At 38.7% G+C, this 20,263-nt stretch overlaps 1 protein-coding gene across 7 annotated transcripts in view; it reads right to left on the bottom strand.

Annotated features, from left to right (window-relative positions):
• Positions 1-20,263, bottom strand: part of Mura (ring finger protein murashka) — a 52,595-nt gene that overhangs the window by 4,797 nt on the left and 27,535 nt on the right. The window contains exons 2-11 of one of the 7 annotated variants that reach the window (XR_013002701.1): positions 15,749-16,270; positions 11,834-12,035; positions 11,673-11,760; positions 11,496-11,581; positions 10,767-11,405; positions 10,484-10,684; positions 9,712-9,983; positions 9,329-9,632; positions 4,639-8,090; positions 1,348-4,549 (exon numbers count right to left, since the gene is read on the bottom strand). Coding sequence is in view for 3 of the 7 variants with exons in the window: in XM_076385911.1 (XP_076242026.1) it covers positions 8,016-8,090; positions 9,329-9,632; positions 9,712-9,983; positions 10,484-10,684; positions 10,767-11,405; positions 11,496-11,581; positions 11,673-11,760; positions 11,834-12,035; positions 15,749-16,008 (2,127 nt within the window). In the remaining 4 variants the exon portion in view is untranslated. Of the gene's footprint in view, positions 1-1,347; positions 8,091-9,328; positions 9,633-9,711; positions 9,984-10,483; positions 10,685-10,766; positions 11,406-11,495; positions 11,582-11,672; positions 11,761-11,833; positions 12,036-15,748; positions 16,271-20,263 lie in introns of those variants that run through there. The other 6 variants (XR_013002703.1, XR_013002702.1, XR_013002704.1 and 3 more) reach the window with 6 other exon arrangements.

Below are 20,263 nucleotides of genomic sequence, written 5' to 3'. Positions count from 1 at the left end.
CTTAGCGAGGCTGAACTTCGGTGATACGATGAGAACCAGTGCTTTCTAGGCGATAATAGCTGTGACCATCAAGAATTTGATCGGTTGGTGAGTTATGGTCGACACTATTCGACAATGTCAAATGGAATTGATTAGAATCGTAGTTAGGCGTAGCCAGGTGGGAGCTAACGCGCCATGCGATAGGGACGAGTCGATGAAGCGAAAAAAAAAAGAAGAAATTAATGTTTAAACGTAACGTGAAAAAAGATCGTGTAATCTTGTAATAATCATGATTGGATAATATTTCAATAATAATAAGAATAATAATCGTAATAGTATTAGCGGTAAAAATAATAATAATAGTAGTAATTAGGATAATGAGAATAATAGTAGCGGTAGTGATAGTGGTAGCAGCAGTAGTGTCGGTATTAATAATATGTAATGTTTGGCATCGTTATCATCGCGTCTGTACAATATATAGTTTGCTTCAAAGAAGACGGATTTCAATGTTTCGCAAACGATCGAAAAGCATCTCCCTTTTCCTGTACATAGAAACTTGGTACTGTTTTGGTGGTTAACAATGTGTCTCCGATAGTAGCGATTACAATCTAACTATATTAATAAACTTAATGAACCAATATCATCGTAAGTCGATAACACAATAATAATAATAATAATGGTAATGATACAATAATAATAATAACAACAATATCTAACGAACAAATTAAATATCGGTGATATAACTAAAAAACGTTAAGCCGAGCATGTATAAAAAAATCGTCTAACGCATTTCGGGTGTATATCAACGAAATCAGCGGTATCAGCAGTAGCAACAGCGGTGGCGGTGATGATATCATTTTTACTATACAAAATAGAAATTGTTCGTTAAAGATGGCTGTCGAGGATTGTGTCTATAACCGGGCTGGATATTATCGCTAATTATTTCACTGACAGCAATGCTTGTCTAAATTTGGCTACGCTGATGGGGGGAGGGGATAGAAAATAATGAGGAAAGGGTGGAAAAGACGATATGTACATGGATGTAAATTAATTATTGAGTACAAACTTTAATGCATGCTAGAACGGTGTTGAAAAAAACGATCTTAATAAAGCGACGACTAGAAACTATTGCTTTCAGAAATATCCAGAAAAATGGGGATAGCGCTCTTCAGCAGCCTCAAGTGATCAGATATTCTAGTACTGACTATAATAGATCTAGTTAAAATTATTTAATTATTTAGATGCAGATTTAAATTTCAATCAAATTCTGATCAAACAAATTTCCACAGAATATGAATATCGCTCAATTGCTGCAACAATGACATAACTCAAAAATAACTGTTTCTAAGTTATTAGTATATATAAAAAAAAATAATTTTTGCATGAAATGGAGTTATATCCTTCTTTCTCGAAAAATGATGATTAAGTTATGTCATTGTTGCAGCAATCATAAATGTAACAAAAACAATTCGCACATATATCTGAAAGCATTAGTTATCAGGCGTACACTTATTAAGATTCTGTTCATTATGGCGAGGTCACTGTTGCATAAAATTTGTACCCACGATGTATTTACACCCCGTACGATATCGGTGGACGTTCTGGAGCCACCAGACATTCTCTCGCGTCCCAATTCTTCGAAGTCCTTTCCACTATGGCCGCGTTTAGTTTCGAAATTTTATTCCAGGAGCCGGATAACGGAGCTGCACGCCTCCGATAGGCGGCTCCGCGCAAAAACCGTCGAGGAAAAAGGCGTAGACAGATAAGAAAGCACCGCTCATGTATAGAAAATACTGTTACCGTTTTCCTCATCGCATGATCGCGAACGAATTACAGAGTCAACGGTGCGCTTGTACTGTGGAACGATTCGGCGAGAATCGATGTGCTTCTTTGTCTCATAAAATTGGCAAATTCTAGTCAGATCTGTTCTTTTCCTTATTCTGTATTAAACCACGTTTGATTTATTGCAGTTTCCCCAAATCTATCGAAAACGCCACGTTTCTTGTCTGACATCAGGCCACTGATTAATAAGATCCTTAGTTCGATATTTTTCCTGATTTGATTCGCGAATTTGTTGCCCCGGACCAAGTCTGCGCGTCGAACTGCTGCGTTTATCGCAATTCAAGAATTCGTTGGTAATGATCTAATGTGGTACTGTAGTACTCTATAGTTGGTCCTCGTGTTCTGAATTTGATCCCTAAGAATTGTCAGAAATCAAACGTTTAACTCTTGCGCAGGACGAATATTTGCGAGCTACTAAAACACTCAACTTAACAATCAAGTAATTTCGATAATAATTCATTTGTAATTATTTAGAGTAGCTATTAATAATTTTGTTCGATTGCAAAGACGCTTCGGGAACTTAGAGCATAGTCTTAAACACGAAAAGAGTGAAGAATTCTTGGAGACAGAAACACTACTCGTCTTCCTTTGTCCTCTGTTGGCTAAAGAAAAAGTATGCGCCAAGGATCGTCGTTGCTTTGCTAAGGCCTTTACACGTTGTGCGTCTGCGTTCGCCAAAGGCTTTTAGAAGATGAATACTTCAGCGATGGCCTTCGATATGCATAAATCAGTTTAACGCGCAGCTGGCCTCAACGACACATACACACACATACACACACCGCCGACGGCTAAGTTAATGCGCAAGTTCAATATTACACTTGCTGGGAGGCAACCACCTTTTCGCTCCCTTTAAGTGATCGAAAATCAAACATACTTTTGCGTCTCTCGGTTAGGTAAATGGTACACATGTGACGTGTATCTCTGCGTGCATGTACGCACCGTGTATGTGTATGTGTTTATATATATTCGTATATATATATAAACGGATACATGTTTCTCTATGTACAAATTAATATTCGGGCTTATCATTACGTCTAGAAGCAACTCGCGCGAAACTCATACATCGGAACAATTACTTTTGGTACTGGTTTTGCGATCGGTTCCTCGAACATGCGCAAACACAACTGGAGGCGATTAATTAGCAGACTTTTTATAATATTCATCTCTCGAGAAATACAAACTGTCATTCAAAATTTGGAGTACGACGAATCGCTAATTAAGGACGTTCCAGAAACCGATCGTACTTGTTTGCTGCAAGTGGTACACTAGACTTCGGGGTGCGCTTAAGTTACGCGCCACGGTTAGATTATGCTACCTTAGTCTAAGCGTATCAAGGGACGGAGCGTTGGACGGACCAAGGTTACCAGAGCCGAAAATCGACATCTTCGATGACCAAAGAACCGAAAAGAAAGAAGTTTCGTGTTGGCGATTTAATCGAAACAAGGTCAGTTGTTCAGGCCCACCATTTCTCGTCGCGAATCTACGAAGTATGGACTTACTTTTACGCCATACCACGTACCTGTTCAAGGGATAAGAATAATATGCGTATAGATTTTCGTAGAGACGAGAAACGGAAGGACGAGGGTAGCCAAGTAGAGTAGTGGGGATAGCTCCGCCCAGTGACTTTGTTTAAACTATAGCCGACGAGACACACGTTCTTCTTTCTAAAGAAAAAGTCATTTCGAGTTTCTATAAGTCCATAGAACAAGAGTTTCTCTATAGTAACTGGCATGATTCGTGCTCCACATATTCTAAGGAAGAGAAAGAGATTTTAAGATTAAGAAAGTTCAAAGAAACCCGTGACCCCTGACGTGCCACGGTTTGGTTTATTAAATTCTACCGGAAGCGGAACGAAGTTGAACCCAAAATCGTCCCACAGAAACGATCCAGGTCTTCTCAAGTTCCTCGCCAGAGACACGCAGAGCGAGACGGTGTTTCTAGGCACCGATTGTTCACGAGTTGATCTCTTCGGCGTTAGCTCCTTCCGATCGAACGCTCGTCCCTTTTGACAAACTCTGTCTCTCTCTTTCGCTCTCGTACACGCACACAGGACTTAAGCTAGTAGAAAATGAGCCTTCCCTTCCCCTTCCTTCCTCTGTCGGAGGTTCGTTCGAGTTTAAACGCGATATAAAGGGCGAGCGTGCGAGATACGATGGAAAAGAAGTGATATGTGTTCTCTGACGCGTCTAGGAAAATCTGACACACTCTTCTCCTCTCGTTCCCATTGCTCCGACCAACGCACACTCTGATCAACACACTCATACACATACACACGAGCTTTCGATATTGTATTGAGACAACGAACCGGGTTGCGACGCAGCATTCGGCTGCGTTTGCGATTGAAGGCCGCGAGGTTCTCGCGTGCTCGCATGAAAAGACGCAAAGTTGTAGAGAAGTGAAACGATCGCTTAGAAATTGAAGGTTTGACTAACGTACAACGCAAGGCTTGGTTTGATTTGTGCCTAGGAGTCGTCTGCTTACTTAGCTACTTAATTAGTTACACCTTGTCACACAGCCGCCGCAAACGCAGCCCTAAGAAGTACATGTTTTACGTATATGCGGTTGCACGGACGAGTTTCGATTACAAGCAAATCGTTGGTCACCGTGTCGACCAATCAGGGGAGAGACTAACGTAGACTGGATGGCTGAAGACGCTCCGAGTGGAACACCTGGCCCAGGTGCTGGCCCGATGTGTCACTAACGAACGGCCTAATGCGTCGATATTATGCTGATAACGAGGAGTATAAGGAATGATTTCTTAATCTATCATCTATTTGTACAACACAGGCCGCGCAGAGTAAAGAAAAATAACGATACCTTTGTGTTCTGATTTGGCCTCGGCTCAGAGGGGAAGCTAAGTGGGTTGTTCCTAGGATAAGAATTCACTTGGAGCACCTTCTCTACGATAGTAAATAAAATAATGAGAACTTCAATTCCAAAACTGTACAAGTTCCTGTGCGAGCGAGGCTAAAAGCCATATTTGCTATTTCATCGAAAGAAATTTAGTTGTAGGAAAGAAGTACAGAATACACTTCTGACGAGTGTCTTGCTCTACCGTTTTTCACTTACTAGAATCTCGCGATTCGTCTTCAACGAGGAGCTTATAGAGTATAAGGAACACATTTCTGAAATCAATTCATGCGTTAACGACTCGTATAGGAACAATTTATGGAAAATCGGACTGAAAGAATATGTAATTAATTCTGAAAGAGAACGTGAAGAAGGTACAAGTTTCTATACACCTTATTAAAAAAAAAACTACCATACTTATCATATCTTACAATTATTTATGACTCTAGAGTACTCACATTTTGGATGAAAGAAAGTTGAATTAGAGGCACATGAAGCGATCTCAAAAATGTCCTATCGTTACGAATTTGTCAGTGACCCGTGAATCCATAGCAAGGGGGCAATGCACCTAGAATTCGAGGATCTTCCAGTGTCTTGTTATCCTCTTGAAATCGGAACAATCGAACTTGTTGCGTTTGGGAATTGAGGTCCTCGATTTGAGTCGCGCAGGTGAACAACGGTGACACACGATTCCCCAGGCCACGTCTCGCGTGGATTTTGCTTTTGTGCTTCAGATACAGGTTCCCCGTGATTATGTCTTCGCGCACGCGATGGCAAGTAAACTTCTGAGACACCCGAAACGCGTCGACGATTCTCGATAATCTTGTCAGTACAGCAAAGGCACGCAATAAGAAATGGAAGGATAGATCAAGGATATAGGAGCACGACCATACGCACGGTGTGCTTCTTCCCTTTCGACCGCGTCAACCGTCCACCTTTCTGCCTTACAGAACTGTTCGTGTCACTGTACGAGGAACCACGTGATAATTCTTATCTACGCGAAAACACCGTGAAAGGAATTGAACTTTTTGACGATTTTCATTTGATCTATTCCGAGAGAGTTTTACGCGAGAACCGACGAGAGGTCGAAATCAACGTTCCACTAATCTAAACCTAAATTTGTCTTTTCCCTTCTCCTTTGTAAATTTTCGTAAACAACATAACGATTTTACGCCGACGTTTAAAATACAACAAATATGCTATTTTGAAATAACAAGAGCAATTGGAAACAATTAGATCGTGAAACAGAAACGCGTGGAAATAAGAGGAAAATTCGTTTTTCTTGCACGTGGCATCGTCCAGCCGTGATAGTATTGAAGGCCCTTTTGTTTTCTTTTCTTACGATGAACTTTGGAAACGTACGATACATTTGAGAACGAGAACGATTAAAACGCGCTACTCGAGTATCTTAATCTGATTCATAAACTCTCTTTAGGGACTCCTTCTTTTTCTAAATATGTATTTCACTTTACCCGATAAATCTTAATCTTTAATAAATTTATGTAACATCGAAAATTGCAAAAAATCGCGATCAACTCGTTTTTTCTATTCGTTTTTTCTTTTTCCTCTCTCTTTCCCCCTCCCTGGCTTCATTCTCCACTTTTTTTGGTTTTCTTACAGCGTACGTATGTTTATTGTTTTATGAGATGCGTGTATAAAAAAATATGAATTGTTTTAATTTCATCTATCAGAGGTAGATACGCAGGAAACAGAAACAGTGTTCTTTTATCATCTTTCTTTTTTGTTGTTTCTTTTTAATTCAGTTTTATTTTCGTTTTGCTTTTGTCATTCTTTTTTTATTCTATTTATTATTCGCGTAACTTTAACTATTGCTGAAGAGCCTGACGATACTTTCCCATTCTCTTAACTGTTTCATTTATTTCTCTCACGGTTCAAATTTTAATTTCAATTTCTTTTACTTTTCGAAAGTCTACACTCTATGAGAACTGCTAATCGTGATCTACAGTAACGGTGAACCTATGCTTTTATCGGTTGATTAGTGAAACAAAACAGTATTTAAAAAAAAGAAATAACTCACGAACCACCGCGAGAAAAGCCGATTCTTAGATTTGTGAAACGGAAAAAGAAACGATTACGACACCCGACCAAATTAGTATGAATTAATAATCCAACAAATTCTCTCTAAGCTACAGCACCCTAAATTGTTACAGAAACACTTACAATGACAATTCGACGCAATCGTCTGGGCTTATATGAAGAAAGGTACGAAGACCCTATAATTCTCTGCTTATGCTAGGGTCGTCGCAACTGCCTTCTGCTCTTAAACCCGACAATAATTCGTCTTCTTTTTCACATTGCAAGACACAAAACGAAGAAAAAAGAAAACACGGAATTCATACGCTACATTTGGTTAAGTGCCCAAAACAAGTATCCTACGATCGATTGTACGTACACACGTACATATATATATATATATAGGAGTGTTTTATGCAAGTGTTATGTACAATTATCATAGGATTGAAAGACAGCTATCATTACAAATGTCATAATAATAATATTAATAATAATAATAATAAAAACTGGAACGTTAATGGAAACTTGGCGATCTAGTTGCGCGTATACGATTATGTACATAAATCCCGAATTTACACTAAAATTGTAGCAACACAAACAACAAACGACGGTTACGTCCACGAATCGAAGCGATATGGTTTGGAAAAAAAGAAACGGAAGAGAGGAAAAACTAGAACGACAAAGTCAGACTTCGATTCTGATAAGGGAAATGCGTGGCTATACCTCGAATAGGTTCTCCCAAGTCCAGATCCTCTTCGCTCCTTCCTTTCTCTTTCGAAGCTCGGTTGATTGCTTATTAAAATTTTTACACACACACATTCTCTCACTCTCTCTCCCTCTCGCTCCCTTCCCCTTCCACCAGACTTCTCTCTATGCGCCCCGGGAGAAAACAATGGAATAAACGTGGCAACGTTAATTCATTCGCCTTGTACAAATTTTTGCATGCTGCAATTAAAATCGTGTATACCTTTTTTCTCTTTTTTCGTCTTTTTTTTTTTATTATTGTACGATCTCCTCTCGACACCGACGCGATCGTTCTCAACGTACCCTGCATCATAACGCTCTTCTCTTTTCTTCGTCTCGCTGTCTTCCTCGATCCCTTCAAAGCGAAGGTGTCCCTCATCGCGAACGAAAGGACAACACCGTATTCTCGCTGCCTGATGAGCCAGGCTTCTGTTAGAGAAAAGGCTACAAAATGCTTGTCAACAGAAATTTGCACAAACCAGCATCGTGATTGCTGGAAGCTCTGTGCGAAGTAGCGTCCCTGAGACCCGTGACAGTTGGCGCTAGTGCACTTGGCCAGCCTGGCGTCAGTCGCTACCGGTGCCACTGTTTCCAAAATATTCGCCAGCATCGCCACGACAGATCGGACACGTTCGGTTCGACTGTAACAAGCAAACCAAAGAAATGTTCTTTATAATTCTAAACATTTTAGTGGTTTTATAGAGAAAGATTTCTAAGTAAAAATGAAAAAATGACTTGTGTACATGTGTGAATGTCATTGAATAGGTAAAGAGATAAACGACTGCTGCTTTAATATGATTTTTCAAATGGATGTTATTATTATCTATTTTTTAGTCTTATTTATCTATGTTTTATTCTGTTGCTAAGCTTGACTCCACTTAACTACACCTTCAGGGGATCTAACAAAAAAGATTCTAATGAATTGAGATTTTGACTATATGGCAGATGTAACGGAATTTCTCACAGTCTAAATACTAAACTAAACCGATAATTTTAAGCGTTGTAGCGAAGTAAGAAAGAGCAAGAAGAAAAAGCAGTCCTTTTGTCTGCAAACCTCGTCGTTCTCTCTGTGCCACGGACTATACATTATTTTCAAGCATTATATTACGTTACAATTTTCAGTGATTTATTGTACCGTAATTCGCATATTGCCAAGAATAAGTTCATGAATACAAATTTCCTATTCGGTCATTTGTCAATTCATTCATACACTTATAAAAATTTTCACGATTCAAAAATCTTATAACAAAACGCTGTCTATTCAAAGTACAGTTTATGAAATTATATATCATTGTTGACTGACTGACAAAAATTATATATACTGAAATAATTGACTAGCAATTGTTCTAAACAACTGCTAGGGATGCCTACTAATAATTTTGAAAGTACCATATTTCTTATTATGAATAGTATTTAAACTAGAGCGTTTGGCTTTTTACTTATTAAATAACCCTCGTGCATATATTCTAGCACAAACTACGTAATTATTAATTTTAGTTGTACATATTTCAAAGTAGAGAGCAATAGAATTAAAAAGCTTGTTTATTTCTTGAATATGAAATTATACTTTATGACACAATAATATTTTTTACTAAACGATTTCATCTTTAATGTCACGATAAAATTTAAAAAATTGCTACAACATGCACCTCTAAAATAGAATGGTACATAAGTGAAAAGTGCAATGAAACTGTACGCGCAAGTTCTCTCAAAAATGAAATTGATTACAGAAAAAACTCTGCACGTTGCACACAGCACCTCTGTGATTTAAAACATATTTAATCTTGACTCGCGCATAGAAGCGATTTAACATGCACCTGATTCGCTTGCGGGTCAGGGGACAGTAAAAGTGTTAACGTGTAAAAACAACGTCGCTTACCCTGAGCCACTTGTCAATGCACTTAGAGTGGAACTCGTGAGAGCATGGCAGAACGCGTAGCGACTGCAAAGCCTCGAAGTCGCACATGCAAACGACGCAGTTCGTCTGGTCTCCCTGATGCGTCTCTGCGTTGAATTTGTATGAAGGCAGCTGCTCGATCTCGGCCCGCGTTAGTCCTCTTGGTTTCGCCTCCCCCAATCTCTCCGCTAGGGACAGCAAAGCCTCGTAATTCTCGGTTACTGAATCTGACGAGGACAACTCTGCCTGACTGTACGGAGATAATGGCGGGTTGCTGAACATCGCTCTGTGAATAGCAACATTTCTTTGATTACGACTCACGAAATCGGTCGTTTCAAACGTGACAAGGTTATTGCAATACTCACAAGAAGTGCAATAAGAATGTTGGAGTCGGCGGAAACGGTAGCTGTCCTCTCAATCTTCTCAACTCCGATCGAATGAAAGCGCGTCTCGCGGATCTCGTTTGAAGTATTTCCAACTGACTGTTTCTTGTTTCTGATAGGAATATAGGAGGAGGTGTCGTGACTTGAGTGAGAGTTGGTGGTGAATACGAGTGCTGCAGAGGTAAAGGTGCACCGGCGGCAGCCCCGACGCGGTGATGATGATGGGACTCTATTAACTCTAGTTCAGCCTCTCGCTGTAACAAGAAAAGAGAATTATTATAAATATATGTTGTCATACGAAATAAAGTCCAAGCAAGATTGTTAACCCTTGCGTTGTTTATTTAAATTATCCGATAATTCTTGAAGTATCAATTTTAAACGAAAAAAGTTTTTAATTTAAAATTTTTTTTGCATTTTATATGTTAGTATACATATCATTATAAAAATAAGAACACGTGGTCTAAAGTCAAAATTAGAAGCGAATGGGGAATGTAGCAGCTTTCATCTATACGTGAATAGAGCAGCGTAAGGGTTAATCCGCATGTTAAAAAGCAGATTAGACTGATAGTTAAAGAGAGTGTTAAGAGAGACAAGAATTGTGAAAGATATAGAGTATGTTTTCCATCTTAATGCAAGTGATTTTTATTACTGAATAATTATGCAAAAACTAGTTCCTCTTTACTCCACAAAAACAAGTAAATTAATTCGGTTTAAGAAAGCATGAAAAAAAAGATGTTTGATCTCTCAATTGCACCTGTTGTGAAAGTTGATGGTGTGCAGTATAGTGAGTAGTATGGACGGGTGGTGGAGGCGCGTGAGCGTGGTGAAGAGCAGCGACAGGACCTCCGGCTGGCGTTGGGTAGCCCCTAGATGCTGCGCCAACTATCGAACCAACCAGACTATGACCTGGGTGGGTCGGGTGAGCCGCTGAATAGTGGCCGTGATGATGTGTGACCTGCAGAAATACGTTTATTTGTTAACAGCGCCCTGCAGACAACCCAGAGAATATTTCTATGCAAAAAGGAACGTCTGCTTACTGGACACGAGTGTGTAAACGCGTGCGCCCCAGTCGGTGCGTATATTCCGTGCAGCTGACAAGGGATTCTATAACCTGTCGCCTGCGGATGCCAGAGTGGTTCCCCACTAACGGCGACTCCCAGGCCAGAAACACCGACTTGGCCAACGTCGACCATCACAGGACCGTTCGCCCCCTGAGCAGGGTGGTGTCCAGTGCCAGGTGGATGATGGGGATGCGCCTGGTGCGCGTTATGCATATTGTGATGGGAATTGTGCAGATTGTGATGCGAGTTGTGCAGATTGTGATGCGAGTTGTGGATATTGTGATGGGAGCCGTGGATCCCGTGATGGGAGTTGTGGATCGTCGGATGGGGATTATGACCAGGAAGGAAAGGATGGGACAGCCCGAAAGAGTCTGTATATCGTTGATAACGATTCCTCATGGTAGGGCTGCCGCGTGTGGACATGTGATTGCGGGGCGATCGCCTTTGGGGCGCTGGCGAGAATTCCCAGGGCGAAGGGTTCGGGAGTGATGGCAGAGAGGGTATGGAGGGTAACGGTGGTGGCGTAGGCGACGGGGGTGTTGTTTCGTGAACCTCTATCCCGGAGACGGCGCCGTTGCGCGATATTCGACGTCGCTTCCTGGATGGAGATTCGCTCTGGAAACAGATCGAGGAAGTTTTTGTTTTACTGTACGTTACAAAGAAAGTAATATGGCGGCTCGTTAGCCCTAATAAAAGGGAACTCACCTTTCTACCATCATCCTGACTAGGCTGTCTATAGTATGGCGGCGACGGCTGGATTTGCACAGGGCTCAGAGGTAGCTGGTTGGTGGCTGAAAATCGGGTTGTTACTTTCAGAGGAATTGAAACGGGAGAACACCGAGGAGGGCAAAGATCGATAGACCGTTTCGAAACTTTCGATACCTTGAGAACTTCTACGGTACTCCATATCGACGCCGCTAGCTCCAAGGCCTGGACTCATGTTCAATAATGGACCACGCATCGTGTTCTCCTACGAGCGTATACATGTTTTAAAATCCGTAGATTGTATCGCAGGTGGTGTATTTCAGTGAGAGGATGCTTACTTGACCGCAGATGTTGATATGCAATGGCGGAGAATTGGCCGGTGGACCCACCGATTCCTGTGGGAAATGAGTCGGTGGACCCCTCGACTGCGGACTGTGCTGTGGGGCCGGCTTGTACCCCACGCTGGATCCACCTACGTTCCCGTGATACGAGACTTCCTTACCGTTTGAGCCGGAAGACGTACCAACCCCAGGACAATCCCTAAACGTGGACGAAAATATGATATTGTTAGCAACGCTACTACAATAGCTTCTCGAAATCTATGTTACGGTGAAAGTTAGCTGGTGTCACTTTTGGTAATGGAAAACCGCTAGCAACCTAACCGAGATTGAATTCGAGAGTGATAAGAATCGCTAATTTAGCGATCAGTAAAATATTTGAAATAATGAAACTTTTTTAATATTTCTCCAGATTATGGCTGACTTAACTAAACCTGAGGGACGTAATTTATGACTGTTTATTTGTAGAATCAGTGATTTACTTGGGGCTATGAAATTCCAACCTCTCTCTTCAATTGATGATCATGACTAATTATGATATAAATATATATGTTAGTAATGCCTAATTAGAGTATAAACTTCATGTTATAAAGTAAACAGTTGAGTCTCGAGAATCCTGTTTCTTTATTGGTGGACTAAAGCATTAAAAATTGATTTTCTCAGTAAAACTGTTTTATGACATTCCTTGTTTGTTCTGCTTATCCTCCAGTCGTTTACGATTCTATATACCTGTAATGATGAAGTAAAGCTAACACCTGTACACCGATATGTTTTATAATACTAGACAAATGTTTCATTTCAATTAATAAGACATTTTATTTAAGAAATTTACCATTTGTCATTTTTACAAATATTTAAAAACTTTTCCTTAAATTTTCGAAATGCTTGACACGCGTTAAAAGCGTTCCTAAAACAGAAAATTCCTCTTCAACAAAATCAGTATATCAGATGAAGATTATTCCAAAAAATAAATAATGTTTTAAAATTTTTGCATGAGTAATTACTAAATGAAAAATATAGTCTTTCTAAGAGAATATAAATGTAACATTTACTTTTTACTTTTTCAAAACAAAAAATATTACAAAATAGCAGAGTTATTCGTTGCTTTCGAAATGTCTTGTAGAACATCGATTGCTAATTGATAGAAATAACCGCAGTTCGAAGAGAAATCACTGATTTTTATTTAAAAAACTCAACTTTAATCATTTATAATAAATCAAATAATTGACGTATCAAAAAAATCGTGCGCTACATTGTAGATAATAGTTTCTAGTTTACGAATCAACGGTAATTTTTTTTATATCAGACCTTTCACTCTTTGTCTAGTGTGGTAGCTAACAAACAGTATTCTATCAAGAGGAAACGGCGAATGACTCCGCCATTTTGTAATATTTTTACTTTTAAAAAATCAATTCGTCCAGCAATTAGTATCTAGAACACCGGTTGAGTGACACAACAACGCCAATCGAACTTTACAATACATACATGTGCTACTCGCAGACCTCTTATACCCTACTACAATTATCATCATGGCGACAACGTTTCTTCTCCTTCAGTCTTAATTCGTTACCATATGCAAGCCCGCGATAAAATGTTTCGGTTGGACTAGATACACCCTCTGTCACGACACGAATGTAATATTATATCTGGATTCCCGTTGCTGAATGAGCGTGGTCGCCGTACTACGAGGCCCCATCGAATTTACGCGAATCAGATACAATAAACAGACGCTATAGAGATGTATTTGACAAGAGAACCATCGAGCATCCTCGATCTGTTCTTCACTTTCGGGGGTAAAGTCGACAAGACGAATCTTTTCTCATACACGAAACAACAAAATACGTAACGATAAATATGCAGTGTCGAGGAAGAAAATGTTTACATAATATACTCATCCAAAACTGATATTTATAACGGTGGCATGCTAAACAAGATAACCAGTGAGGATACGTTATAAATATGGTACGCAAAAAGAGACATTACAAAGAAAAAGAAAGAAGAAACGAACAAACGCTCAGGCATTCCTAGTGAAGAAAATCATAGTTACTGTCAAACGAATGTCAAGGTTGTTATCGACTTCGATAGTACCTTCAAGGTCGCGTGCTATATAGTGAAATACATGCAGCGATGAATCGGTCGGCAATAAAGATTCAAGATTTACATTCTGGGTGGAAAAGAAAAACGTCGTCGAATGGGCATCTTTCGCTCACTGCACATATATATATGTATATTTATATTATGCCATTCGTGAGAAGAGTGATACACACGTCTCTCCTATACGTTCTATTCTATTTACAAACGTGATCGTATATAACTACAAACAGATATACTTTCACAATATAGATCCTCTGATGAGTAAGCTCCAATATCGACACTTTTTCGTTATGCAAATGTGCCTCTATGTACCGTATAAACATAGGCTGCGGACAAATTTTCAACGACGCTAGACCGCGGCACGATTTGGCACGATAAAACGCCGAATGCTCTGATACAAGATTTGACGAATCGAATTGCAAACAAGAACACGAGAGAGACTTTAAACGAAGCTACGACTGAACGAACGCGAAAACAAAAGTGCGCCCGCTGCAACGTTCGCGACGTCGTAACACGAGTATCGCGAGGGCGCCCCCTGCACGCGCGTTTATTATCGTTGATTAGAATCGTCGACTCTTCAATGTCGGTTGCTCTGAAAATTAAACGCGCACTCGTCGGGCTGAGCAAGTTGCTCAAAAGGGGAGGCTGTTTCGAAATTTGTATATTTACAGACGCCATTCATGATAATGGTTTATCTTGATTTATATTATAATATATTTTACTTTGCAATCGTACTGAGCGTCGAAAAACTTATATTGATCACGGTCTTTTCTTAGTTGTAGTACTACAGTTTCTCAATCTTCGTTAAATTTTTCCTAGATTACGTTATTATCTAACAATATTCTCGATGAAAATAAATCAGCTAATAGTTATTCACTTCTTTGTGTGATAACGAATGGTGACACTTCCTGATCATGATTGGAGCATTTGCATGCGCGAACATCATTGTACGTCTCTAACCAGTTGCATGGTTACTGGAGAATTGAAAAATAAAGCAAAAGATCTTTAGAGGTTATGATTTAGTTCAAATTTGTGTAGAACTAATGTAACAAGGATGAAACCTTTAATTATAAAATTAGGTATCCTAATCTTGATAATCGTCTGCATCATGTGAGCTTTAATTTAAATATGAGTACAACGATGCTAGGTTATAGTTACATTTTTCAGGGCCGTGCGTGAAACCACTTGCGAGGAAGTAGACGATTTCGTTTCAAGAATTGCAACACAGAAATTGAAGGAAATACACAAACCTCGAAAATTCGACTATTAAACAATTGTAATATTTAACTTGCTATTAGTTACACGTGTACGTTCACATGTTCTTAAATTTAAAAGATACAATGAAAACTGTTGAGGGTAGATGTTCCCTAGAAAATTCCCTATTATTTGTGGCCTTTGATTAAACGAATACATTCTCAAAATAAGAAATACAATTATTCTATTTGGCCTTAAAAAAATTTCTCCTTCAAGAGACGGTAAATATTAGAATATTTGAAAATCTAAATTTATGAATACTTCAATTGGTTTATGATTTATGTTTCAAATTTGAATTTTGAATATAGAAACGTTTGAAAATTAGAATGCACTCGCGCTGGAAAAACAAAAGAGTAACGGTGGTGTCACGTGTAACTAAAATTCGCCGCGAAAATTGTAACTACAACAATTATCAACACATCAAATTTGAGATATTTCAACTTGAATCAACTCCTACCCTAAATATTACACAGTTCCCTCTCCCATCCTTCTTTAACACGCAAGCAAATATCATTTGAAGATCGATAAAAAAAAATTGGATAAAACTGAGTAAGAACGAATGCGCACCAAAGGTGCTGCAGAATCGTATACCCATTATGGAAGCGTGGCGGTGGACACTGTCGATACGGGTATTCCTTGTTGCCGGTGTATTGCTGAGGTATCTGGCCATGCTGAGGGTGCTGATTATGAGGGTGCCATCCGGCGCGGGCGTGAGGTGGCGCTGGAGGGCGCAAGTGAGGCCCTGTGGGAGTGCCACCGGTTACTACGGCCCTGTAACGTCCCTGCATGCCCAAGCCGCGGTGCTGGTGACTCCCTGGGCCGTTCATTCCCTCCCCCTCGCTCTGTCTCTTTCGATCCTATCCTACACTCTTCCTCTTCTATCCCTTTTACAGTCTGCCTTTCGAGCACCTGTGCGTGTATGTATTTCTCTTCTCCTTCGTTCGTGGCGTCTCGTCGACGACGAGCCAGAAAACCGGCGAGGAGGTTAACCTCGCCGCGTAATTTCGCTTGGTATTTTCCTGGCCCCTGTTTGTTTACGCGTGCACACGACCCAACACGCGAGGAAGTCCTCCCCGAAGGTATCGAGACCTGGCGAGATATTTGAATGACGTTACCACGACAGCGAGGAGGGAGGCTAGATGCGATTCGAGATTTCAAACTCTCGTGCGCCGCTCTTTCGAAATGTCGAAAGAACATCCGAGCGAGCCGCCATATTGCGTGCTGCTCGAAGCGCACAGTCGCGGCTCTACCGATTTTGCGCACCCCGTGCTTTTCTTGATACCTCGCGACATTTTGTTATTCTATTAATATTTTATTATGTCTGTTACTGTAATCTTTAGTACATTTAGACGTTATGCATATTTTTCAAAATTTTTAATTGAAAATAAATACTGATATATGTATCAATTTAAAAGATGCATGAACTTGAATGATTTTTGTCTCGTAAAACGATACGAATTTTTGTATCAAATGTTGTGAGGAACAGATATACTTTGTAATATAAGATAATTATACAGAGTGTTCTACTATTTTTTATTAAAACTTCGCCAGTGTTTTATAGGTAAAAATAAGATTATGATGTTCTGTAATAAGAAGTCCATAAATACTTCATTAGGAAGTTGCAACAAAAATATTAAACGTTATACCTGTTTCAATTCTGAAATGTCACTCGCTTTTATGGATGCAAATCATCACATACTGACGTACTATTGAATTTATTGTAGATTCAAGTTTGTCGCAATGTTGTACGTATAATTTCTTCCTACGTGATGCTGCATAAGTCTCGTAATTTAATTTTGTGTAAGTAGTTTTGTATCAACAAGCTTTGCACTCAGAGAGTTCTACAAGTAAAAATCTAAAGGTGCAACATCAGATGATCCAGGAGGCCAAAAGACCATCGTTGAAAATAGTGTTAATTAAGTCAATTTTTTACTTAATATATCTTATCCTTTATTCATTTATAAGACACTATTATTGTATTTTTCAAATGCCATATTTTTATGAAGCATTTATAAACTTTTTGTCACATGACACCAGACATATTTAAAAAATGATGCAACACCAAAAACACAATTTTCGAGTTACAACTATGAATCAATTTGGTAAATACAACTCTATTCATTATTAAATTTTGCTAATTAAACTTTGAAATTCTAGAATTTATCTAAAAAACTCTTCAAATATAGATTAAAAGTTATTTAAATAATGACAAGAAAATCATATTTTTTAATAAACATATTTTTTAGACGAATTATACAAGTAAGATAATTTTCAGTATATAAAACTACTCTTTTTGTTAGTATTATTTATTTGGTAATAAACAATATAACAATAATATAAATATTTATAATTTCCTTCCAAACTCATAAACAGTTTTTTTCTTCCATTGAAGAATACAGTTTTTAAGTTGCATTACTTTTATAATATATATATGTACATGCAATATATTAATCTTATTTTTACCTATAAGACACATCAGCAAAGTTACCATGGAAAACTGTGGATCACCCTGTATAGAAAAGAAAAAAGAGGTTAATGGGAAAAACGTCTCGGGTAATTTTATCTCGAATTTATATGCATTTTCTCAAAGATGTCATCTTGAGGGGGCAAATCTTGCCAAGCGATTTGAAAGGTAACGTTCAAGAGCATGCCTGCAGCGACGAATTGCGTGTGACGACTTGTTCGGATGCGTTCTCTTGGCGTTCGGGTGAAAAAGCTCTCCCGCTACCTAGCCTCCGTCGATTATTATGTACACACTCTCGCTGCTCCTCAATTTCTCTCGCTCGCCGACAGCAAACGTTTGCTCTTTGTCATCGTTTATGCGCCGTGGAGCCCGCGAAAAGGAGCGAATGGCGAATAGGCTGGTGCGCGCGCGACATATGCAAATCGGGCTTAATTCCGCGGGAATATTTATGAAATCACACGCGAGCTCGTCGATTCTATTACTAATTCTGATTCGACCGTGTTCTTTCGTCCGTTGAAAAGTGAAGACGAAAAGGGTGTTCCTGCCTGCATTAGGAGTATAATGTATACAGAATGTGCCAATAACAAACGATAAAAGGAAACTGATACAAAATTTGATGTCTAGAAGTCATAGTGACCTTCAAATTATTCATAGTTATAATAAATTTACACACATCTAAAATCCAAAGCTGTGAATATTAAATAAGTTGAAGATCACAAAATCGTGACTCATCGGTTCAAGTTCTGTATGTACGTTGTCTGGCACACCCGGTATATTCAGGATTCATTAGGTTTATGGAAGATGCATGCGTGTCAGAGTAGCGTATTAAAGCTGATTCTCACTAGCCGTTTAACCGGCGACAGGCAACCCATTCGTTAACTCTTCAATGGATTTAGCATGACGATATTCGCATTGTTGCTGTTCTAATGACAGTCTGCTAATGAAAAAAATTCTACGGACTGAGGCTGTACGAATAAGCAGCCACCCAATTATTAACTGTTGTCAAAATTAAAATAATGTAAAATTTTTGTTTTATTCGCTAGCCATAAGAATCAACTTTGAACACATATACTTCAAAAGTGACACAACTTAAAGAAGCATGTTTTTCAGGGTCAGCAAAAGAAAAAAAGAAAATTATTTACCAAATAAATAATATTATCACAAGAATAGTTTTATCTAGTGAAAGTTAATTTACTTGAATAATTCATCTAACAAATATGCTTATGATTTTCTTGTTATTATTCAAATAATTGGTAATTTACATTTAAAGAATTCTTTAAATTAACTCTACAGTGTTAAAATTTAATTGATAACATTTTTATAATGAATAGAAATATGTTCATCGAACTGATTAATTGTAACTCGGAAGTCGCTTTTTTTTAGTTTTGTCACTTTTAAAATATAGTCAGTCACAAAAGTCTACATATACTATATTACAAGGAAATTCACCTAACCCGAAAATTCTGATCTTAATCAAAATTTGTGTGTATGTAGAGCATAAGAAATTATATGACAATGCTTTTTAATGGAATATCACTTTAAGGAGATTAAGTCAACGCCTAAAGTTTCGGTGTCTTTTCGTCTTTTCAAATATAACTTTACAATGATGCAAGACACAACAAAACATTTCATGTAAAAAATGCTTAATTTTTTAAACTTTATTACCCTATCGAAAAAAAAAAATTCCCAGAGACAATTTTATTCAAAACATGAAAAAATGCTGAGACATTGGGAATTAATTTCACCTCTTCAAAAAGATTTGTCATCAACAAAATGAATTATTCCATGTATAAGCCCTTATGCTCTAAATACACACAAACTTTCATTAAAATCAGAATTTTCAAGCTAAGTGAATTTTCTTGTAATATCTGTGGCTGTAAGGTAAAACGACCTATGTCACATTTTCAAAAAATTTAAGTTAAGGCCTTAATTAAGATCTAGACTATAGAACTTATATTTGCAGAAAGAAGAAAAAGTCTTAAAAGAATTTTTTCACTTAAAAATAAAAGTTCAAGAAGACAAAAATCTATAAGTATTGTAGTTGAAAACTTTAGATGCCAATATCTCGAAAACCAAAGCATGCGATTTAGGTCATTTTGCTTTACAACCACAGATATAGTGTATTTAGACTTTTATGACTGACTGTATATATGTGATACAGGTTTCGAAGGATCAATCGTATAGATTTCATTCATGCAATCTTACTAATGAACCACTGCAATAGTAACGTAAAATAATCTTCCTCCAGGCACACCTAGACAGGTATCTAAACTCTAAACGTATAAAACTCTTTTCAATCCCGAATAACACGTGAAAAGAACCATGACACACGCTCGTGCTATCAAACAGGCAAACACCCCGCTAAATCCATACTACAGCAATGGCTCTTGGCTGAGCACTGCTGTAGCGAAAGGATTAAAACGCGAAGACGGGCACCGCGCAAATGCAACGATCGTTGCACGATTGCTGCCTCGTCTGACGAGCTCGTGTGTCCTTTTGTCAAGACTCGACGATCGTTATGACACGAATGTAGCGAAGATGTATTCGGCGGAATCGCTCCTCTTCGATGGCTCGACGGCATGCAAAGACCGAATTGACGTATGAGCGTGACTTCCTTG

This window comes from Calliopsis andreniformis, chromosome 9, assembly GCF_051401765.1.
Source record: "Calliopsis andreniformis isolate RMS-2024a chromosome 9, iyCalAndr_principal, whole genome shotgun sequence".
NCBI lineage: Eukaryota > Metazoa > Arthropoda > Insecta > Hymenoptera > Andrenidae > Calliopsis > Calliopsis andreniformis.
Note: the sequence above shows the minus strand (reverse complement) of the source record. Positions and strands in the feature narration are given on the sequence as shown.